At 38.7% G+C, this 25,208-nt stretch overlaps 1 protein-coding gene across 12 annotated transcripts in view; it reads right to left on the reverse strand.

The window, feature by feature from the left end:
- Positions 1 to 25,208, reverse strand: part of MCF2 (MCF.2 cell line derived transforming sequence) — a 117,280-nt gene that overhangs the window by 46,864 nt on the left and 45,208 nt on the right. For 4 of the 12 annotated variants that reach the window (XR_011536058.1, XR_011536057.1, XM_070605238.1 and 1 more), the window contains exons 1-6: positions 15,131 to 15,550; positions 5,225 to 5,344; positions 4,304 to 4,420; positions 2,705 to 2,854; positions 859 to 992; positions 420 to 534 (exon numbers count right to left, since the gene is read on the reverse strand). Coding sequence is in view for 9 of the 12 variants with exons in the window: in XM_070605238.1 (XP_070461339.1) it covers positions 420 to 534; positions 859 to 992; positions 2,705 to 2,854; positions 4,304 to 4,420; positions 5,225 to 5,344; positions 15,131 to 15,181 (687 nt within the window). In the remaining 3 variants the exon portion in view is untranslated. Of the gene's footprint in view, positions 1 to 419; positions 535 to 858; positions 993 to 2,704; positions 2,855 to 4,303; positions 4,421 to 5,224; positions 5,345 to 15,130; positions 15,573 to 18,489; positions 18,581 to 20,093; positions 20,209 to 24,967; positions 25,037 to 25,208 lie in introns of those variants that run through there. The other 8 variants (XR_011536059.1, XM_070605241.1, XM_070605244.1 and 5 more) reach the window with 5 other exon arrangements.

Consider the following 25,208-nt stretch of genomic DNA (forward strand, 5'->3'; position numbering starts at 1 on the left):
GTTCCCCAAAAAATGTTTTGTTAGATCATATTAAATATAGTCAGCATGGGTCTATGGTATTTTAAACAATCAAGATGGAAGCTGGTATTATTTCTTTGAAAAGCTATCCCATAGTCCGAAAGCATTTTATATCCAAATAAATTTGAATAACAAACATCAGGGTAGACAGCAACTTTGTCCCTGTCATATATGTTAGCACTAAAGTGCTTTTTTGTAGGAAATGAGTAAGCCAAAGAAGTAGCAGTCTTGGCATTTTAGTAGTTGTTTTCTTCATTCAAGGTCGAGTTTCACTCACCATTGCCTCCTTTTCATCTCTCTCTGGGTACAAATGGCATCTTGTGAGACTGTATTTCTGAGGATCACAAGTGAGAAACTCTGGCATAAGGAAAATAAATGCATAGAGGGATGTTTTAACTGACCTCTTGAAAATCCTGCTCAAACTTCCATAGCTGCAGATACTGCTCCATTTTTAGTTGGTGTTTTTCCCAAAATCCATCAAAAGCTGTTTCCATATCGCGTACTTGAGTCAGCAATCTTAACACAGAAAAGATGTAGAATTCCTTAAAAACAACGATTTGTTTTGTAGGGACGTAGATAAACCTAGTCTTGACACTAAGAATTACAGACAAAGTCACAGCCCATGACACTTGCTACAGGCAGAGACCATCAATGTCCACAGTGATGTCCACAACGTCCTCTCCTACAAGCAAACTAATCTCTGTGAGACGAGCCGGGAGGAGGGGCTCAGGTTTCTGGAGGTCCAGGAAACTTTCACACTTAACAGACTGCAGCACAAATGTCTAATTCCCTTTCAAAAGTATAAAGTAAGTAACTCTAAACCAAAAACAGAGTACTCACTTATTAATAGTTTGCCAGTCACCACTTATTTGCTCATGATGATCGAGTCTTGAACTGACAGCTTTTTCAGCGTTTGGCACTTCCAGATTCGTCAGAAGAATTTTTCCTTCTTTGGTTACAGCTGTAATGTCATTCTGTACAAAGGCACAATAGGATCTATCAGTCTGCTAGTAACCTAATCTGAACGACCTGAAGAGAGGGAAGCATATACCTACAGCATGCAGAACAGAAACAGCAGTTCTAGAATGGCCTTTGCTTTCACAACTGAAAAATCAAGGAATACCTCAGTACCACAGAATCCAAAAGCTGAGAGGATCTCCAAGAAGCCTCTGCCTGTTAAATGGATGTTGCAATCACTATTTTTATAAGATCTTTACTGGCAGAAGCATCCCATGTTCCGTTTGCAGCCTCCTTCTCTTACTGATAGAAAGTTCCAATTTATTCTATTGTATTCTGCTAATATTTTTAATGTGCTCCAATAAAGCAGTAATAGCATAATAAAGTTACAAATAATATTTAATGCATATTCAGATAGAGTTAGATGCCTTTCCTACTAATCCCTAATTATTACCATTCACTACCTGCCGTAAGTATTATGTTATTTCACATTTGGATTAATTAATTCATCATAAAGCATATGCTTCTATTCAGAAGGTCTTAACCTTGGAAGGTGGATTCTTCAGGCATCTAAGAATGATCTATGACTTCCTTCAGGAGATCCAAGGGCCCTCTGAAATTTTAAGCAAAAATTTGGGTGTACATGTATTTTTCTGGAAACAGATTTAATGACACCACCACTAATATGAATAAGAAGATAAACATTAAGAGCTAATACTTATGAAGTGCCAACTATGTGCCAAACACTGTTGTACATGCATCACATACTTCATTTAATCCTCATAACAACCCTCCAAGGTATGCATGTGTCATCATCATCATCATCTCGCTCATCGTACATATAAGGGAACTGAAATTCAGAGAAGGCAAGCAAATTACCCAATCACACAGCTTGTGAGGGACAGAGCTTTCTCTCCTTCAACAGAGTTTTGCTTTTGGATTATGATTCAAACTTTCAGCGTCTCTCTTATTCTTAATTTAAAAATGTCACCTCTACCTAAGAGCTAGTATCTGTCAGTGCCCCCAGCATGCCTATCATCATATAAAGGACATGAGCTATACAGGGATGCCTGGTGCTTGTTCGGATCATTCTTAAACCTTTGGGGGAAAGTGAATCTAAAAGTACTTGGTGGTTGTCTGAATTGTGACTCAGGATCCTTCACAACCCAACACTCCAGACAACTGGGTAGGAGAGCAAAATCAACTTGTTTCCTATGGCCTATTGTAGAAACCATCCAGAACTAGTAGTCTGTGGAAAATGAAGCTTGTAATCGATTTAGCAATGTTTGCCTTGGTCACAATGCTAGGATATGGCAGAGTTGGAACAAGAAACCAGACCTCCTGACTCATCAAGCTCTCCTTCTCCATTTCACATTGTACCTGTGGTGGACGTTAAAACAGAACACCCGTCTTCCTCTTGATTCTTACTCTAGCTTTCCAAATGAGAGGGCCTTTCCATAAGATAACGAATACCTGGTAACACACATGACTGTGGATTTCTTATTCTGGAGCATTTATAAACTATTCTATTTACAAATAAACTTCTCAAGAGAATGCACCACTTACAAAGAGGACACTTAGATTCAACATATCATATACATATATAATATATATATATATATCTTTTGTCTCCCTACTCACCAATCGGTGTGCAATGGACACACTGAACACCTTTCTAGAAAAAGAAAGACCATGGAAAACTTTTATTTGTCCACTCTATCAGACATACCTTTAAGAGGTGATACCTTTCAGCACGAATTGCAAGAATTTCTTCTATGGAAGGAATATCATCTGGTAGTTCTGTCTCAGCCAGTTCAGTTCCAAAGGACTGTAACATCTGAGCCATTTCTTTCACTGTGAGGGCAAAATTTTCTATAGCCTGCAAAGAGCCAGTGATTCTTTTAGCTCTACGGAAACTCTGCTAGTGTATCAAAACTTGGATCAGTCACTGTATTTACTTTTATTGAAGTATGACAGCAAACACATACACTAGGAATTCTCCTCTGCTAAGCAAAGTTGGCATTGCCCTTGGCAATCAACTCTAACTTTGCATCTAAGCCTCTAAGAAACTAAAGTGAGGTGAAGAGTCTTCTGGAATGTCTTTTATCTAAATTGCTGTACTTATTTCTCAGATACCAATGAAAATTATCTCTTAAAGATGCCATGTACTGAGTCATTTGTTTTATGCCCTTGAAAAACACAGTGTTTTCCTTATCCTAGCAAACTCTGCAACTATAAAAGGCTTTATAATAACTTTACTTCTGAAGAGAGATGAGAACACCAAAGCCACTTCATATTTATTTATTATCATTTATGAACAAGCATTAGCATTCCAAGCAATGTGACGGACTAAAGTGATGACGGAACATCTAGTCACAACAATTCATTTCAGGTTCTGTTGCCCTAAAATGTCAAGTAAAGTTTTGTTATTTATTTTGTCTCCAAAATCAATTACTCAGAGAAAGAAGGGCAACACATAGAAACCATACAAACCCTCTGTTTACCATCCAGCTCAAGGTCTCTGCGCTTTTATTTATAGCTTTATAGGTTATATAAGGCTAGACACTGCTGATTCTGACAATACACCTTCATACGAATGAATAGGGCTGTCGAATGCAGAATGAGAGTGAGGAAAATAGAATCCTGATTTAATCAAACACTATTACTTCCTTCAGAAGCGTCCCCACATCGCTGGGATTTGGAGTAGAGATTCTTATACTACAGACTGACACTTGTGAGGCGCGGGGCCCTCGTCTACTTGTAAACTTCTGGAAAAGAAAGAATCTTTGCTACAAATGTGATTGCTTCAAGAGCATCACTAGGATGATGAGATTAATAACATTACTTGCATTTTTTGAGGGCTTGTCATACGCCAGGCACTGTGTCAAGCATTTCACATTTGTTATCTCATTTAATCTTCCCAATATCCCTATGAAGTAAAGCAGTATTATTCCCATTTTATAACTGGGAGAACTGAGACTCAGAAAGGTTCTATAACTTGTCCAAGGCCATATAGCTAAAGGTCAGCAGTGCCAGTATTGGTACCCAAGCCCTCTGTTTCTTCAAGTTACTATATGGCCACAGGAGGGGGTGGGCAGAGTATGATCTCCTTATTCCCTAGGCCTCGCCTTCACTTGCCATCCTCAGTGACTCTTCATCATTTCTAGATATTTCCTATGGAAGAAAATCAAGATGTTGAATTATATATGTATCTGGAAAGTAGGAGACCCAGAAAAGCTGTTTTTCCCAAAGAGGAAAAAAATGCTAGAACTAGATTCAAAGGCTAACATGCGCTATAGGCTCTAACATAAGGGCAAAAGAAACATACATTTCTGAAGATGATCCATTCACTGTGGCAGTACTGCAAGGTGCCGCCTAACTCAGGGGTTAACTGCTTGTCATCAATGTATGTCAGCAAATCACTAACTGAGCTCAGCATAACAACCTATATAAATAAGCAAGAAAGATACTGTTAACTGCCCTCTGCGCCATCCCTCCAGTCAACTCCACAACGAACTGTGGCATTCAGTTAGCAGAACGTCATCCTGCACAAACGGTTCCAGCCATTCTCTCCTGCGCATCCCCCAGCACGCGTATGCACCGCCTTCTTTGTGTAATAACAGTTTTCACTTACAAAACATTTCTCTCTAAAGCAAAATTAACCCCCTCGAAACCAAAACACCTAATTCTCCTGGATCTAAAACTTTGCACTGTTAATGGTCAACCTTCTGACAGAATGTTATGCCTACAACGAAATAAAAGGGCTTTATGCAGTAAGTTATAAGTTATCAGGAAAGACTGATCTTTGCAAAAGTATTTTGCAAAATTTATGAGCACTCTATTCCTAACCCTAATGTATAAAAATATCTTTAAAAAAAAAGAACAGAGTACTCTGAACGAGCTCAGGATGTAAGTTCATGGGAGTTCAAATACATAAAACACACACTCATTTTTACTAAAAATAAAATGTCCTGATTTTTAAACACACCCACACATACATATACACACACATATATAACATATTTGACATCTATCTTTTTCAAAAGGAACTGCTTTGTAACAAATTGATTAATCTATGCCTTCAACAGTAGAAGCAGACAACTTTTAGGCACTTCAAATTTACATTTTTAGAAGACAAATTCTATTTTTTTCTTTTAACTGTTTTGTGAGCACATTAAAACATGAACAGCGTGGTACAAAGTCTTTTTGAGAATTAAAGGGACACGACATTTAAATAATATACTCTTACCGGTAATTTGAGCATGAAATCTTCCTGACTAAATCGAAAGCCAATGTCTGTGAAAGTTCGCTGAAGAAAACTGGTAGGACGCAGAACCAAAACCAAGTGCAAGTTCCCAGGGAAGGAAGCCTGTAGAGAAAAGAAGACAGGAAATAAAGAAAAACATTGTCCAAACATGCACTCAACTGAGCATGTATCAGAAAATATGTAACTAAACGAAGCAAATTTTAAAGTCATAAAAGCTACTAAAAGGACAAAACTTTAAAAATGGATATTGATAAAATCTCAAAACGTGGAAACAGAAATAAAACTAATGTAAGGTCATCAGGTCAGATCTTTGCAATGCTCATGGCATGGAATTTTCTCACACAAAAGTAAACCCCTCTTAAGCTTCACTGTAAAACAGAATTAGGAGGCAGGTTCCCAGGATAGCCTTAAAAGCCAAAAGAAGCTGAAATACTGTGTATTCGCACTAAACAATGGAAGAAAATTACATTATGGAATCATTTTCTTATTTTCGTCCAAGCAACAGTGACTGAGTATCTTCCATGTGTCCACTCCATGTATTTCTGTGAAGGATTATCAGGCACTGTTAGCATTCAGTATACACAAATTAATAAAATATGTTCCCTACCCAACTTGCAAGGAAACAACAGTCTAATATAATAGTGGAGTCCATTAGTAATCGTTAACTCTATAGCACAAGTTGATAAGCGAAACAAAGGAATTAAAATAATATACAACAGGAAACTGTAGCACAGAGCATCCTAGACCTAGGAAAGTCAAAAAGATCTCAAAGCATAAAGAGGAATTAATTGGATCAGAATGTTGTCCTGGTGCACCAAATCTTCCCCAGCTTCGAGAATACTGGCACATAGCAGGCGGTCAAGAAATAACTGCTAAATGAAAGAGTGCAAGGCAAGAATGGCACTATGGGAAATTATGAGGGATGGAACAGTATGGCCCGATACTAATAACAACCACCAAATATCAAATGCTTACTCTATGCCAAGTATTTTGCCAACATTTTCACAGTTCCTCTTCATAATACTCCTGTGCAGTCGCAGGCTATCCTCTCTTACAACTAAAGCAAGTGAGGCTCAGAGAGTTTAAGTATAACTTGCCCCAGCTGGTGAAGCCTTAATCTGCACCTGAGTCTGTGCTCTTAATCGCTGTACTACCCCACCTCTTCAAGAGGTTCGAGTCAGGAAAGCTAGAGGAAAATGAAGCTGAGGGGTGTGGCAATGGGAGATGGTGCTAGAAAGAAGAGCAGGAGGCAGATCAGGAAAGACCTTGGGTTTTTTTCAGGAAGGCAAAGGGAGACTCTAAGAGATTTTAAGCAGCAGAACAGATCTGCCTTTTAGAAGGCTCAGTTTGGCTTTGGGAAAGGATTGGATTTGGACAAGAGTGGAAGCAGGCAGATGAGCTAGGAGGCTGGTACAGTAATCCCAGCGAGGGATGATGAGTTTCTGAACTGGAGCAATAAAGCAGGGATGAGGGTAGAATTTAGGAGGTAGAATCTGAAGACGTAACAACTGAATGTGTCTGATGAGAAAGGAGAGACTAGGACAGTCTCCAGATGGCTGGTTTGAGGAACTGGGCGAGAGGTACAACCCTCACTAACGTGGGGAACACAGGAGAAGCAGGTTTTAAGGAGGGGACAAGAGACTGACTCCCATTCCTGGACATGTTGGGTTGGAAGGGTCCGCAGGCCATCCAGATGATGTCCATCACACAAATGTATGCACAAGCAGGGAGGGAAGGAAGTCTAGACGGGAATGTAGAGTTGGGAGTCATCAGTCTCCAAACAGCAGATTAAAGCATAATAAAGCAAAATATGTCAAAAATGTTTAAAATACAATAATATTTCAGGCATGTTGAAATAGTAATAACTGAACAAAAGTATAAAACAAAAATTACTAAGATATTGTGGGGGCAGGGGTACACGGGAACTCTGTACTTTCTGTTCAATTTGCTATGAACCTAAACCTGCTCTAAAAAAGTCTATTTTTTTTAAAAAATGGTAACTTTCACTGAGGTATAAGACCTACATTCTTAGGAAAATGACATTTAAAACTCGGGATTTTTAAAATTCAACGTGAGACGGTGATAAAACATCAACAATTAAGTGACAGTGGGATCTAGAGTGAGGGAAAGACAACTGAGTGTGACACTCACAAACAGATAAAAGAAGAGTACGAAATTACATCAATAAATTAAACAATGATTCCAAATAGAACACCAACTAGGATGGCTGTCCAACTCATAACTCCCCCAGGTGGCCATGTCTGTGCTACCCTCTCCCTTCATGAGAAACTTCTTTCTCTCTGCTACGCACTGAATGTTTATGTCCCCCACAAATTCTTACGTGGAAACCTAATCCCCAATGTGATGGTATTAAGAGGTGAGGCCTTTGGGAGGTGATTAGGTCATGAGGGCGGAGCACTACTGAATGGGATTAGTGCCCTTAGAAAAGAGACTCCAGAGAGCTCCCTCACCCTTTCTGCCACGTGAGAACCCAGAGAAAAGACAGCTGTATATGAACCAGGAAGCAGGCTCTCACCAGACACCAAATTTGCCAGCACTTTGATCTTGTACTTCCAGCCCCCAGAACTGTGAGAAATAAATTTCTGTTGTCCATCAGCCATCCAGTCTATGGTATTCTGCTACAGCAGCCTTAACTAAGACAGCCTCTTATTATCCTTAATATTGGTTCCAAAGGAGAACTCATCTTTCTGCATGACCTGGCCCTCCCAAAACACAATGATTAGTAGTGGGATGAAAATTTGATGTAAGCAGAACCAATGTCCTGCCCTAGGATGTTTCAAACTAGTGCCGAGGTAAGGAAACTGAGGGCGCAGTTCCAGAGCTACTGGTAGCCATGATCCTTGCTGCTGGGGCAGCTTATTTCAAAGAACAATGCCACCGTGTAGACAGAATCAGAAGTAGAGACAGACAATCCCGATGATAATGTATATCCTACCGTCTATTATGCACATAAAGTATATTTTATTTTACGCTAAGCATGGCACATACTTCCCACAGTTATTGTAAGACTTAAAAGAAAATAAATACAAAAGCACTTTGTAAACTCTAAAAAAACAATTAATAACATAGTTTTTAAAATTTGCCTTGGATTCTTGGACCTAAGGACAAGCAGGTTTAGGTAGAAAACTTTTGGGATATGGATAAAGGCCTGCTTAAGAGGAGACTGACTCGGGCCAACCTGGTGGTGCAGCGGTTAAGTACACACGTTCTGCTTCGGCAGCCCGGGTTCGCCGGTTCGGATCCCAGGTGCGGACATGGCATTGCTTAGCACAGCATGCTGTGGTAGGCGTCCCACATAGAAAGTAGAGGAAGATGAGCACGGATGTTAGCCCAGGGCCAGGCTTCCTCAGCAAAAAGAGGAAGACTGGCAGTAGTTAGCTCAGGGCTAATCTTCCTCAAAAAAAAAAAAAAAAAAGCAAGAAAAAAAGAGGAGACTGACCCGGGACTTGTGAGAACTCTGGACCTATTTTTAGATTGAGAGCACTGATTCTATTTCTATCCCACTCACTTCAGGAGTTAAGCCTTTCCTTCTCCTTCACCTGAGTAAATTACCAGTCTTATTATTATTATACTCACCTGCCTTGACCCAGCTTATTTTATCACTTTCAAATGAAATTGGAAGTACCCTACTTTTGTCAACACTTAGAGCAAAATTACTTTTATTCTTTCATGGATTCTAGGTTGATCTGGTCTCATCATCTTTTTCTCTCCAACTTTCCTTAAAACTATATTCTCTGATATTGCGTAGGAAATCTCTAGATGCAAGACCCTAGGGCTGTCCAACGTAAAGCCTGGAATACTCGCCCACCGCCAAAATTGTGGGGGCATGGTGGGGGAGAAGACGGACGACACTATGGGAACAGAGAGAAGGCCATGTGGCAACGCTCTGCCTGAGCTAAGGACGTAGTCTCTACCCTAGGAGAGCAAAGTTGTCCCAGCAGCCAGGTCCAGGGACAGCTGACCACACAGCAAAGCACAAAGTAGAAAGGAGAGAGAAGCGGAATCACCGTCCGCGGACTCCGTGGGGAAGCCAGTTCAGGCAGGGCTGGAGGTATTCAGCCGCTCCTAAGTCAGGGACTTTATGTTGGTGGTTTATTAGATCAGTTATTGCCTCCATTTGATAAAGTGGCTTATCCCAAATATTGACAGCTGTATAAGATGTTTCTAAAGATACTTCTACATTCTAATCAGACCATTCTCAAGTAAAACTTTCTGATTATTTTATCATACTTTCTCCTCCCTTAATTCCTTCAAAGAGTTTAGAGATTCACTTGTCACAAAAAGCCCTCAAAAAATTTGTACTTTTAAATAAAATGCACTATCAAGGATGAACACTTCATTTATTACCTGTATAATTACATTTACAATGCTTTTCATTACAGGATAATTTTAAGACCTTTATTGAGCTACCATGCAAATCTTCTAGAACACATAGATTCTGTTAACCCAACAGCTATTCTCAAACTGAACAGCCATTTGGAGGGATAAATAACTTGTAGGCAATAGCCATACAACTACTAAACAGTTGGGTGGCACTCAAACATTTCATTTGGTTTGGCAGAGTAATTTATTTAGAAAACGAAATCATACAGCTCAGATCATGTACGTTGTTTCTATCCTTCACGCCCATTAAATCTCATGTATGACTCAGATACACTGGATTTTTTGATCCCAGTCCCATTCACCTATCTCAAACCTAAATAACCACCGCCATACTGTCTAACCATAGCGAATCCACAAGCTCACATGAATGTTTCTGCACAGCAAAGGAAACCATCAACAAAACGAAAAGACAACCTAACAATTGGGAGAAGACTTTTGCAAACCACATATCAGATAAGCAGTTAATATCCAAAATATACAAAGAACTCATACAGCTCAACAACAAAAAAAAACAACAACCCAATTAGAAAATGGGCAAAAGATCTGAACAGAGATTTCTCCAAAGAAGATATACGGATGGCCAACAGGCATATGAAAAGATGCTCAACATCATTAGCTATCAGGGAAATGCAAATCAAAACTACAATGAGATATCACCTCACTCCGGTCAGAATGGCTATAATTAATAAGACAGGAAACAACAAATGTTGGAGAGGGTGTGGAGAGAAGGGAACCCTTGTTCACTGCTGGTGGGAGTGCAAACTGGTGCAGCCACTATGGAAAGCAGTTTGGAGTATCCTCAGAAAATTAAGGGTAGATCTACCATATGATCCAGCTACTCCACTGCTGGGTATCTATCCAAAGAACTTGAAAACACAAAGGCATGAAGATACTTGCACCCCTATGTTCATTGCGGCATTATACACAATAGCCAAGACTTGGAAGCAACCTAGGTGCCCATCAAGGGACGAATGGATAAAGAAGATGTGGTATATATACACAATGGAATACTACTCAGCCATAAGAAATGACGAAATCCGGCCATTTGTGACAACATGGATGGACCTTGAGGGCATTATGAGGAGTGAAATAAGTCAGAGAAAGACAAATAATGTATGATCTCACTCATAAGTAGAAGATAAAAACGACAAAAAAACCACATAGCATTGGAGATTGGACTGGTGGTTACCATTGGGGAAGGGGGGAGGGGTGAGGACAAAATGGGTGATTAGGGTCACATGTGAGGGGATGCACTATAATTAGTGTTCGGTGATGAACATGATGTAATGTATCCAGAATTTGAAATATGATGTACATCTAGAAAAAATAAAAATTAAACAACAAAAAAAATAAAAAAATAAAAATAAATAAATAAATAAAACACAGCCTGAATGAGGTGGAAAACGACAACTCACACTGTTCCTAGACAATGCGGAGTAACAGGAAATGGTGGGGATTGTGGTGAACTGGAAAGCATGGGGGAGGGGCACTTAACTAGTCAGCTCCAGCTAAATGTTGTCCTGTGGGGAGGTGGGCCCAGCTTTGCCAAATACTTGACTTCTCAAAAGAAGCCAGAAATCCAGATAACTGTGTGAATCTTCAAGATTTTTAAAAATGGGAAACAAACTGAAAGTTTGTTAAAACATTGTATGGTCTAAACAACACACAACTATAGACTACCAGTTTGCAACCTCTGAATTAAAACTTCTATACATCTGAACATGGGCCAACACCAATGATATGCACACTTCTCTCTCTGTGATCACTGGCTATGAGAATCTGGAGGGGACAGAACATGCTTGGAAAATTTTAACCTGAAAGGCCATATGGATTGAAGATCAGTTCGCATGCGTTTGCATCTGACTATACATATAGGTTTAGAGAACGAGTGTTTTCTCTATATACAGATATTTGTATAAGTAAAAGTTTCAAGATAATCCATTTTAAAGCCAGTAGTTAAATGAACAAACAGCATATATCACAAACAGTATCAGATGCACATATCTTACAGCAAACATAGCTCAAGACCATTGAACTTTTCCATTTCGGTTTGGGAATATTACATTTCTAAATTCTTGCGTATGTTGCTTTAAGGATATCTAATCTGTATGGTTATATAAACATGAAAAAGCACAATTTCTATTTTCTCCAAAATCAAACCCTAGATTAAAACTATAAATCGTTTTTAAGAACTTGTCAAAAAAGCAAAGGGAAGGGGTCAAGGGTCAGCCTTGTTATATTTTGTGGTTTTTTTCTTTACAAGAAAAACATAAAGGCAGCATGAGAGAGGAAACAGCATTGGTTTTAGGTTCTTGCAGGCATTTTTTTGGACTTCCAACATGCGACTGCTTATAGGCACCTCAGTAAAAGTGAATCTGTTGCCCATCTTCACGGGGCTCAGAGCCATTTCTCCAATCACTGTGCACAGCCACACCCCAGCCCTCAGCAGCAGCTCTCAGGGGTTCCAGTCAATGGGCCGAGAATCAGCGTTCTCCCCCCTCCCTCCTGGAAGAGACATCTACTCCCTTCTTCTCATGCCTACCCTCAGACCGCCCAGTTATACGGCCTTAGGGCAGTTAAGCACAGCAATAACCACCACCAAAGGCATAAACCTGATACATCATTTCACTACTAAAGTCTGGAAATTAACCTTGTTTAATGTTCTCTTGTGTGGCGTCTAAGAGAGGCAATTCATATACCCTCTGCACACTTTCTAGTTATTCTAGTTACTTCTTCAAAAATGTTTAAAGTGGCTTATACAATGTAAAAGTTTGCTTACTTTACTGTAAAAACAATTTATATTCCCATAGCTTTTCTTTTTTGAATCTTTAGGGCAAAGAAATGCAGTAATAATAAGAGGGAACCCTTGACGGAAAGCCTAGTACCTATGTGCCAGGCTTGTTACAGCTATTATCCTATTTAGCCTTCGTAACATTGCAGTGAAGTAGGTACCATGGCCTTTACACAGATGAGCAAACTGAAGCACAGAGTGGTACAGAGACTTGCCCAAGGTTATAGCTGGTGAGCAGAGCCAGCCAGGCCTATCCGAATCCGATGGGCACGCTCTCTCCAGGACACTTAACACTTTTCAGGATGCATACTTAACAATGCATAGACTGAATGCACACTCAGACTTGCTGCCTAGCATTTAGGAATGACGTGACCTTGACATTTACAAAATGGGACAAATATTAACAGTGAAAACAAATTGTTGGAAGCAATTTAGCATCATGGAGCCCACTGAACAGAAACTATTATAATCTAATATCATAACAGACTATAATGTTGCGTTGTTGGCATGTGATTAACTCTGATTAGGTCCCAACTCTCTCTTTAGAATACGCTGGGGAAAATTTCATGACCTCAAGCTATAGAGAAGAGCTGCAAGGCCGTGAGCTACTTCCGCCCTCTTCCCCCGTACCCCACCCTTAAAGAGTACAGAAAGCGTAAGTTACTCCACAGATCACCAAACAACTTGCCAAGTGACCTCAGAGGCAGGACAGGCCTGGGCAATGCTCCTTCCTTGCGGTTTGCCCTTCTTGTCACATATCTATTCTCACCCTCTTCTCGAATTTGGCCGCAGTCATTGCAATTTCCAGTTTAATTCTCTCTTTGGACTTTAAAGCCACTGTGCCATCCTTTCAGGTGCTACTGATCATAGCCGCCAGAATCAGCCCAACTTCAGAGATGCTTCAGGGCCAAACCACTGTGTCACCTAGCTGAGTTTCAAATTTTTCACTCTGGTCAAGCCTTACCCATGTAAGCAGAACAAATTCATCTTCCACTATCGTTCTGGGCTTTGACTTAATTCAATCATTTCAAGATATCTGTTCCTAGGGGCCACTTAAAGTAATTCATTCAAGAGAAAAATGGAGGAAAGAAACAAAGAAAGGTAACAGAAATGTATGCTTTTGCTTAAGGTCCAAACAAATGTCATCTCCTTTATGAGGCCTTCCCACACAGCTAGAAGTTCTTTCACAATAGCTATTAATGAACATGTCAGACCTTCTCTACTAGATTGAGAGCTCCTTCAGTTCAGCATTTACCTTTATATTTTATATTTATATTTACCTTTATAACCTATACCATGTCTAGTACAGTACTAGATATGTCTATTCAATGAGTACTTGTGTGTTGTATTTATTTGTGTGTCTATTAATGTATGTGTATATGCACTAAGTTTGGCACTGAGAAAACATCTATGTGTATAAAGGAATTAAGAACTTTCTGAAAGCTTAAGTCAGTTACTTTTGATAATGAAAGTACCAATGTCAGTTGCACCCAGTACTGCAAAACACATACACAGGCATTTCTTGTGCACCATAAGTTGTTAAAAAGTCTGAAGCAATTATTCCCATAATACAAAATAATGGGTAGAGCTGAAGACACAATACTATCAAAATAAAAGGATTCATATCCTAAACTATAATTTTTAAAACATGATTCTGTGCTAAGAGATTTATTAGAAAATAAATCATTTACTCACCCATTGATGTTCACTGTCATTCAACAACAATAAAATTCTTACTGGTTTATTTCCCTCATCTTACTTTTGACTCCAAATGTCATTTTTTTCTATGCTTGATTTTTACTTTCTCATTTTTTGTGTGTTCTCTTGATTTTTATAATGAGAAAGTATTATATTTTAAATCATAACATCAATAACATTATCTTAAGATTTGAAAGAAAAAGAGTGGTATTTAAAACCTTGTTGATGACCAGTTAGTTATTAAATTAGCTACTGTTATTTCACATTTCTCCAAAATACATCTGAATATCACTTTAGAAATTTGCTAGAAATTTAGTATACAAGTTTAACAATGAAGGGATAATTTTAGCTAGAAAAGTGCTTGAAACATATCTGAAAGGAGAGATTTCTAAATTCCAGCCTATAATGAGAAATGAGTCACTTTTTTTTCCTTGCAAAAAAATAGAAGTTGTCAACAGGCTAGAATTCTACATCTTTAAAGTTTGAGTCTGGAGAAGAATTGAAATCAGAAAGATTTCAAATCAATAGACTTTAAAAATTTTTCCCCGGTACAGTAACACCCAGGAAGCTGCCTTTTTAAACGCTGATGAAGCCCTCTCTAGACCTGTCCACATCATACTCTGCTTGACCATGGTGAAAGAAAGGATGAATCCTTTCGTTAGATATTATTTTAACTAGTGATTTAAAGCTACTCTGACAAATGATTCAAAATTGCTCACACAGTCTTAAACAACTAGCATGACTAACGATCCTTCCTCATAAACTTGATCACATTTAGATTCTGAAATTCCATTCTACCTTTTTGACTCCTTTACATTTCCCTATGTCAACATCATAGTAATCACATCAATGCAATCCATGCAAATACAAGTCTCCATTCTCTCCATCTGTCCTTAAAAGCCTGGTTCAGCAGTCTGTGCTATAGCAGCATGCTGCAGCATCCCTGCACTTGAACTTGGGAACAGGCTTTCCAAGACTGCAGGCAGAGCCCTTACCGCATTCCTTCTGAACCTCATCTTGCCTCTCGGGGGATTTGCTTCTGCCATCTCGCCTATACACAAGAACACTCTTCTTTTCCAATTGTCAATGCAACATTGATGAAATATGAGCTGCTTCTTGGGTAGTATTTAAAAGCGGCAGCCAAAAATCTCTATCAAACAAAGCTATCGTAGCTGCTTCCATTACCACCGTGGCAGCACTGCAAAAACGCACTAGCCCTGAGTAGTCAGCTGACAGAGCCCTCCCGGCCGCTCATTGTAATTCAGAGCTGACACATTCCCCTAATTACTTAGCCTGATTGAACCTCATGGATTAGCTTGTGCTGGACTGCTTGAGAAGATCAGGCATGTCCTAAGAGTGGAGGAAGGAAAAAGAAATAATAACAACGACTCTCCTCCTAGGGGCTTGATGGGACTGGCTTTCTCCTCTGCACAGTTTGATTTTTAAGGTGGAATGCTAAGAATCTTTGTGAAGGTAGTATTAACTGATACCTTTATTCTTGTCCTGCCCTGGTCTGTAACTTAAAATTCGAAATTTCTTTTTATTAAATTCTATTCTGGGTTTAAGCCTTGTGAAAGGTTAACGGTTTGTGAAATTTTGTCCTAATGATAAGCCTAATGATATAGAAAGGACATAACATGCAAACTTTCTAAGATTGATAGGATTCTCTCCCAAATTCACATTTACCCAAAATGTGCAACTAAAAAGAAATCTTGTGTCCCTTCTCATTAATTATGAAGTATAACCTAATTACATAGCTTACTTTGGTATCCACAAATTAAGGTCTTCAAATTGAATTGTATAATTATTTCATAGGCACCCACTTAAAATGATATATCAAAGACGGTTACACCTATCTATACAATGGCAATTTTCACCAGAAATCCTTTCTGAATGCCAACTTTGGCTCTTAAAATTAGCTCGTATTCGATATTTACCTTTATTGGAAACAATGTCCAATGGCTATTAATGGTTGAGATATAACTAATGTGCTCTTAAAGTGTGGGTATAGAAACTATACCGCAAGCAGAAACATTTAATATGTTAAAAAAAAAAAAAACACCACTTAATCTACAGCCAGTTACACGTCATCACCACCTGTACTGCCCGGCACCACCAATGTGACAGTCATGAGAGTGAAGGGACCCTGACTGCTGAACTCTCTGCTGAGCATGGCTCATACTTCCACACTGAAAGAGCATCCTTAGGAACACAGAAAGAGGGAGTGTCGCCTCCCAAAAAAATAAGTTATTATGCCTGTGTTGACCCCATATCAATAGGATCAAGACCAAATCTTACATTTCTCTTTTAGGAAAAATAAGACTTCTGTTCCAAGCAATCCATTTTGATTAATAAAGATAAAACTTTACCAAAAAACTGATGCCATGTGCCAAACAGTCACTCAATGAAAATTAATTTAATCAAGCAGGTAGTTTTGGCTGAAAGAAAAAAGCTGGGCTGGGCGATTTTAAAAAAATGTCTTATTGTAACAAGTGCTATGTTTAGTATAAAATAATTGATTATTGTCATAAATTGAAGTCTGCTCAACAAGCCCAAGGACCGATCCTAAAAGGCCAGAGCGAGGTGAATAGCTTTTACTTCATTTAGCCCCACCCATGGGGCTCAACAGTTCATGGAGGGCAGATCTACTTTCTCCAAAGGAATTTTACCTTTTTCTAAAAAACATTAAATTTGTCTATCCACAAGTCATCTGGAAAATGACAGAAAGCCGCAGGTGGGAAGGGCACCAACTGGAATTCATGAAAATTCTGCTCTTGCTCTGACTCTTTCTGTTGCTTAGCTATGTGACCTTAGAGTCATCGCATAACCTTTCCAAAGTGCATGCATCAATGCAATTCCCTCATCTTTAAGACAGTTATAATGATACCCGCCTGCAATACTTCATCAGGAAAGAAAGAGAAGCAATACTACTTACTAAATGTGAATGCTTGTGAAAAAGCAAAAATATATTATACGAAGTCAAAGTTTTGCTATTTTATTTTAGGCACTTGTGTGAATCTGGTGTTAACTTTTCTCTCCATTGCTTATGATTAAACACCTCTGTTATAAAAAATAAACAAAAAACCACTTGCTGACTCACCCAAGATGAGGAATAATTCATACTGGGTATGAAAAGCATAATGATCTCATTTATTTTACCATGTGAATGCCGGTACCTTTTTTACACTCACTAGTAAGGTGGTATAGTAAAAAGAACACTGGCTCAGAAATCCCACAACCTAGAATTTTGTCTTGCCTTCACCATTAAATCAACTTCCTCTGGTGGAAGTGGCTTCCTGTGTCGATCAGGAGATAAAATAAGAACTTCAGATGGTTGACGATGTTGGACACTCAAAGAAAAAAAATACACTGACTCCCAGCTACTCTGCTCTATTAGAGGAAGTTGGCCACATGGTACTTCTACAGATAGCCCCAATATTGCCAGCTCAGTGGTTTATGGGTTCCTCATCTCCTTCCTCTTCTAGGAAAGAGAAGCGCCAGACAATGACACTCTATCCAGGTGAGCCTAATAATCTAAAAGATCATCTTGGTTGTGGTCAGGATTGCATCTCTCCTATGGTTTCCTTTAGGGAAACCGTTTTCTCTATCTGGATCTTGGGAAGCTGGGGACCAGACTCTAATAGGGAAGGTGACTCCCCTACTCTATCCCAAGGGAAAAATGTCTAGAAAGATACAAACCCAAATGTTAAAAAGTGCTTATTTCTGGATGGTTGGATTATTGACTATTGTTTTAGACTTTCTTCTTTATACTTTTCCATATACAATGAGTATTTTAAAAAGCTATTTTCATCAAAAAAAATTCTCATAAAAACTTGCCTTGCTCTCAAACGCATAGGGAACCATGAGTCTCTTCTCATTCATAACGTGAACCATTTACCACTCATTCTTGCCCATTAGGTTTGACTTTGGGTTGAGTTGTTTAGTTCAATCTCCTGTACCAACTCTTCTTCCTATATTCTCAGCTCACCATCCCAACTATTATTTTCTCCATCAGTATTTTTATTGTCTCCATCAGTATCAAAATAATCTGTACCATCACAAATAGAAAGTATAATGTAAAACAAAAACTAAGTAGCTAGGCTGGCCCCGTGGCCGAGTGGTTAAGTTCGTGCGCTCCACTGTAGGCGGCCCAGTGTTTCATTGGTTCGAATCCCGGGCGCGGACATGGCACTGCTCATCAAACCACGCTGAGGCAGTGTCCCACATGCCACAACTAGAAGGACCCACAACGAAGAATATACAACTATGTACCAGGGGGCTTTGGGGAGAAAAAGGAAAAAAATTAAAAAAATAAATAAACTAAGTAGCTACTATAGAATGCATTGGTACTTACTGAGATTTTTTGGAGAGAGATTTTGAGAGAAGACCAAGTATCCAATCTTCGGTCAACAATAATGGTAAATCGGGAGTCAGATCCATTTTGCCTGCAAGATAAGGGAAAATAGTATGTTTTTCTTAGTAATAACCCAAATTTGCTAGATATGTCCTTACTTCTGACTATTTCATTTACATTTGATGTCTTGACTGAAGATAGATTTGGATTTGAAAAGCTATTACAAAGCACTACCTGGAAAACCAATTTGATTCCATACCCCACTACTCGCTACTCAAAATTTCTTTGTTGGCACTAATGTCAATCTTTTAAATAGGCAAGTGATTAACCAGACTTCTTATGATCATTTTGCAGTATATACAAATATCGATTCATTATATTGTACACCTGAAACTGCTATAATGTTACATGTCAATTATACTTCAATAAAAAAATAGGCACGTGATAGCGTAATGTAGATAGGTCACTAAAACGGATTAGGAGTACTGTGATCTTGGGCATGGGAAAACCTTATAGACAGCTGTCCTTCATGACATCAGATTTAAATTTTTAAGGCATCCATCACAAGCCAATGATCCATTCACTCATTCATAAAAACACTTCTTTCTTTCTTTCTTTCATTTAAATATACGTTTCTATCTCTTGACTGCTCCTTGAGAAAAGGCAGTTTAATGGATAATAGAACTTTTATTTACCCTAAAAAGACCACTTTCAAGCTTTAAGGGGTGCCTCACAAATTTAGTTTTCTGGGATTTGATTTTTGTTCATAAGACTCTTCACAATTTTAGCATCCTAGATTTGCACCCTCTTAGTCTTCAGGGTTAGTAACTGGAAAATGTTTCCTTTAAAAAATTTGTCTTCAACCTAAGTAAAATGTTTAAGGAAGCTTTGGAAACTTTCTCTTTTAAAACATTCTAGTCTCAAATGATTTCTAATATCAAGAAGTTTCTTCTTGGGGCCGGCCCCGTGGCCAGGTGGTTGGGTTCGTGCACTCTGCTTTGGCGGCTCAGGGTTTTGCCGGTTCGAATCCTGAGCGTGGACACGGCATAGCTCGTCAGGCCACGCTGGGGCGGCGTCCCACATGCCACAGCTGGAGGGACCCACAGCTAAAAATATACAACTGTGTACTGGGGGGCTTTGGGGAGAAAAAGGAAAAATAGAAAACAAATTTAAAAATTGAAGAAATGAAGTTCCTTCTAATATATTACAATATCACTTTTGTGTCTATTTAACATTCAGTGGTCTTCTATTCTTGGAAGAAATGAAGAATAGCTTCCTCACTCTTGGCTAGTAAGATTTCCTTTCAGACAAATGAAAGGCTTTATGCATGATCATCATTCTCAACCTCTGATCTTCTTTATGGGGACAAATACTTCTAGACCATAAGTTTTCTTTTCATAGATCCTCAGTGTAATTTTTATAGCAATTTAGGTAGCTGTCAGCTTCCCTTTCTAAATTACATTTCTTATCTTCTCTGAAGGTGAGTCTTAGGATCATTTACAATAATAATAATAGCCACACTAAAAAGCCAATTTCCCGTTGTTACATTCAAATGGGTATCTGATATAAAACAGATTGGAAAAAAATGTAATAAAATGCTATACCTCGCAATAGATGTCAAGTAAGTAAGCACTTTTGCTATCACTTCTTCTGGTATACATCTGAAATTACAATTTTCTGGAAACGTAATGATCCAAGCATTGTCCTTTCCCCGGCCACCTGAAATAGTATTTAAAAATCAACCAAATTAACCATTTATGTGACAATGATGCAAGAAAGAGAATTTTAGATTTGAGAGGGGCAATTAGAAGACAGTTTGGGGCCACTTTAACTTTTCTAAGGATGATGATCTCCACATTAACCAAAATGGCACCATGCTCCTGACGAAGTTTAAAAAGTGGCAGAGTGAGGGGCTGGCCCCGTGGCCGAGTGGTTAAGTTCGCGCGCTCCGCTGCAGGCAGCCCAGTGTTTCGTTAGTTCGAATCCTGGGCGCGGACATGGCACTGCTCATCAGACCACGCTGAGGCAGCGTCCCACATGCCACAACTAGAAGAACCCACAACGAAGAATACACAACTATGTACTGGGGGGCTTGTGGAGAGAAAAAGGAAAAAATAAAATCTTTAAAAAAAAAAAGTGGCAGAGTGAGAAATAAACAGAGAAAGCAAGCAAGCAGGAAAAATGGGTGAATATAGTAAGAAAAATTCATGGAATGCATACAATAAATGTAGGGTTTATAGCTGATCCCTCAAATTCAACAACTGAGGGTACTGGGAAATGACTGTTTCTGTACGAATGTTACGAGCCTAAATTCAAAATGCGTAATTGACAGCTTGACAGCAAGTGGAAACCTTGATATAATTGGCCACTTACAGTCATGGTGAGCATGAAAGAATACAGGATACAAACTATAGGAAATAAGTAATGTTCTAATGGATTTGTAGAAGAAACAACATAAGCTGTAATAGTAACAATGGTATAGGAATCTTACTAATGCAAAGAAAGAAAGACCACAATTTCTCTGTAGAATTCAGAGAAAATTTCAGTGTGTATCCTACTCCATAGCCCTTGATGCATCCTGGAGGATGAGGAACATTGAGAATGAATGCAGGCACGAGCCTTACACGTGGTTATGGCCACACTCTATATTCAGCCCAACACCTGGGAACAGAGTGGGTGCTCAATAAGCATTTAGTGCTAACTGGAAGGTGATGGATTATTTTAGGAGGAACGTTGTAGGGAAGCCTTTGAATTTAGCTTGCTAATAGAAATATTTCTAGAACTTTAGTTGTAATTCTTATTTGGCTGAATTTAAGTGACTAAAGATATAAGGATATTAAAAATTCACTGTGCAATAAAAATATGACAATGGCAAAAGAGTTAAAATGGAATGACAAAAATAATCTAAAAGAAAGCAGAAATGGACGGAAACAAAACAAAGAACTAATGAAACAAATAAAAAACAAATAGTAAGATGGTAGAGTTAAACCCAGCCACAAGGATAGTCACATTAAATGTAAGCGATCTTGACCCAATTAAAAGTCAAAGATGATCAAACTGGATAAAGTAAAAATCAAGACCCAAATATACAATGACTAAAAGAAACACACTTTAAATATAAAGGCACAAATGCATTAAAACCAAAAAGATGGAAAAAGATATACCATGCTAATATTAGTCAAAAGGAAGCTGTCTAATTTTAGATAAAGTAGATTTCAGAGTCAAGAATATTACTAGATATTAAGATAATCACTTGATAATGAAACAGCAGTAAATTCATCAAGAGGTCATAACAATCTTAAATGCTTATGCACCTCATAAAAGACCTTCAAAACATATGAAACAAAAACTAATAGAGCTGCAAGGAGAAACAGACAAATCCACAATTTTAGTTAGAAATTTCACCTCTCCTTTCTCAATAATTGATAGAACAAGTGGATAGGAAATTTGCAAGTACAGTACACCTGAAGAACAATCTCAACCAACATGACCTAATGACGTTTATAGAACACTCCATCCAACAAAAGCAGAATACACGTTCTTCTTTAGTGCACTTGGAAAAAGATCAAATTCATCCTTGCCTTAATCTATACCAAGGGAAACTTGAGGGAGAGTCCCCATTCCCAAATTGTCTTTTGACTCAAACTCGTCCAAGGTATTAAATCAAATGATGATAAATCTTCACTTTATAATATTCCAGACTTAAAGAGCAAGATGAAGATATTCATGGAGAATGATTGCATCCACCCAAGACTTTCACAGGAACTCAAAAGTTTCAAGCTGTACAACTCTGAACCAAGAGATTAAGCAAATCATTAAACAAAGGGCCTCTATCGGTAGGGTATGGTGTAGAAGCAGCAAAATATAAATAATATATAATATATAATGCAACATATATATTATATGCAATATAACTTAGTCTTGCCAAGCAAGCTGGTAAGCACTCTAGTTAAGGACAGAACCACCTAGTGCTTAGGCAAATGATATCTATCAAGGGAAAGAATACAAGGTTCCTATAAGGGTAAATTATCATCAACTAACGTAGAAACTGTTATTACCACTGAGCACCTGTAAGTGCTGTACTAGGTAGTAAATTTGTCCGAAAAGAACGAAAGAACTACTTATATTCTAAATTCGGAGGTTTTAGTTATTTTTCCCATTGGGAACCCTTTCTTCAAAAGAAACCATATGTAGAAGCATTTTGAAAACAATTACAAAAAGCAGATAAGGAAAGAAACTGTGCAGAGGAGTCTGGGGGGGGGGGAACACGCCCTGAGGGCAGTTCTGTTTGGGGCACAGTCTGAAAAACATTGATTAGCTTCAGTAAAATCCCCGGATCTCAAGAGTGACAGTATGTCACGTATTTATACAACTTACACGATAAAACATTAAACCACTTTAATTAAGTTATCACTAATTCACAATGACTAATAATTATAATCATTACAGCAGAGGCCAGATTGAAGCGTCCAATTAGGGTCATCTATAAAGTAAATGCTTGTTTAGTAAACTGAGCATGCATCATTTTAGGAGAAATAATTAAACTACCTCAAAGGAGTAAGATCATTTTTTGTACTCTCAACACCTAAGAGCATTCATTTTCATGCAAACAATGCATATACTCATAAATTTTTCTTATCTACCTAATACGATAAATATAATGTTTAATGGTATAGCTCAAATTAATACCTGGAAGTAATTTGCTTGTCTTTAAGCAAAACTTTCCCTAGATATCTGATCAAGTCAAAAAGAGAGGGATGGGAGCCGGTCCTGTGGCCAAGTGGTTAAGTTCCCATGCTCCGCTTCTGAGGCCCAGGGTTTCCCTGGTTCGAATCCTGGGGGCGGACGTGGCACCAATCATCGGGCCATGCTGGGGCAGGGCCCCACATGTCACACCTAGAAGGACTCACGACTAAAAATACACAACTATGTACCAGGGGGCTTTGGGGAGAAAAACGAAAAATAAAATCTTTAAAAAAAAAAAAAGAGAGAGGGATGGTTTACCACAGTTCTATCTCAAAAAATATGTGATGCTATTGAGCAGCATTACTCACAACAGCCAAAGGCGGAAGCAATCCAAGTATCCATCAGTGGATGAATGGACACACAAAATACGGTATATACATAGAATGCCATATTATTCAGCCTTAAAAAGGAAGGAAATTCTGATATATGCTACATAATGGATGGACCTTGAGGACATTATGCTAAGTAAGTAAACCATTCACAAAAAGACGAATGCTGAATGATTCCACTTCTATACGAGGTACCTAGAATAGTCAAATACCTAAAGAGAGAAGGTAGAATGCTGATTGCCAGGGGCTAGGGGGAGGAGGGAATGGGGAATCATTTTTTAATGGGTACAGAGTTTCAGCTTTGCAAGATGAAAAGAGTTCTGAAGATGGATAGTGGTGATGGTTGCACAAGAATGTGAATTCATTATTTAATGCTACTGAAGCGTACACTTAAAAATGTTTAAGGGGCCAGCCCAGTGGCACAGCAGTTAAGTTCGCACGTTCTGCTTCGGCGGCCTAGGGTTCACCAGTTCAGATCCTGGGTGCAGACCTATGCACGGCTTGCCAAGCCACGCTGTGGCAGGTGTCCCACATATAAAGTAGAGGAAGATGGGCACAGGTGTTAGCTCAGGGCCAGTCTTCCTCAGCAAAAAGAGGAGGATTGGCAGCAGATGTTAGCTCAGGGCTAATCTTCCTCAAAAAAAATGTATAAGACGGTAAATTTTAGTTTATGTGCATCTTATCACAATTTTTTAAAATTACAGTCATGAGTTGCTTAACGACACAGATACATTCTGAGAAATGCGTCATCAGGTGATTTCATCATTGTGTGAACATCATAGAGTGTACTTACCCAAACCTAGATGGCATAGCCTGCTACACACCTAGGCTATGTGGTACTCATCTCATGGGACCACCATCGTATATGTTATTCATCATTGACTAAAACGTCATTATGTGGCAAATGATTGTTTTACAAATGCATGTACAAATACCATACGTACTTTAGAAAAGTAAACTTTCTTTATCACGTGTAGACAAAATTCTAAAAAAAAACCCTTAGTACGTGCTGCTTAATTAGCATGACGACAGCATTTGTAATAAACACTTAAGTAAGCAGAGTTATGGTGGAGGAGAAAATCTCAAAGAAGCCACCTCAGTTGCCACCTTCTCCCTCGGCCTGCACCCACCCGAGAGATGTCTTCTACTTTCACCTATCATGGATTTCTAAAGACTTGTCTGAAAGTCAAATGTACAGGGGTGGTGGGATTGGTTTTAATCACATATTTAAAATCTCTAATTATTCTCTAAATGTCCATTTGTTTAGCAACTACATGCACAGCATATGTTTATTAAAATAGTGCTTCTCAAACTATATACATAGCTGCTTATAAGGACAAAACTAACTTTGCTAATAGATTCATAGATTTATCTGGTCTAAATATATGAAAAAGTCTGCTTACCAGACAAGAAGGCGATGTCTTGCATTAAGAAATGGCTGATATCCTTCACACGGAGGAGCACCTCAGTTTCTATAACAAACGAGACAGGGAGAGAAATGACACACGTTAGAGTACAGCTAGGAACATACACATGATTTCTCATACAATGAGATCTGCTGATCTTCTCCGCGTTACTCCTCTCAGCTAGATGGCAAGGAAATCACGCTTGAAAATATCACCGGGTAAGTCAGGACCAGTGTCC

The sequence above is a fragment of the Equus przewalskii genome, chromosome X, assembly GCF_037783145.1.
Source record: "Equus przewalskii isolate Varuska chromosome X, EquPr2, whole genome shotgun sequence".
Classification (NCBI taxonomy): Eukaryota; Metazoa; Chordata; class Mammalia; order Perissodactyla; family Equidae; genus Equus; species Equus przewalskii.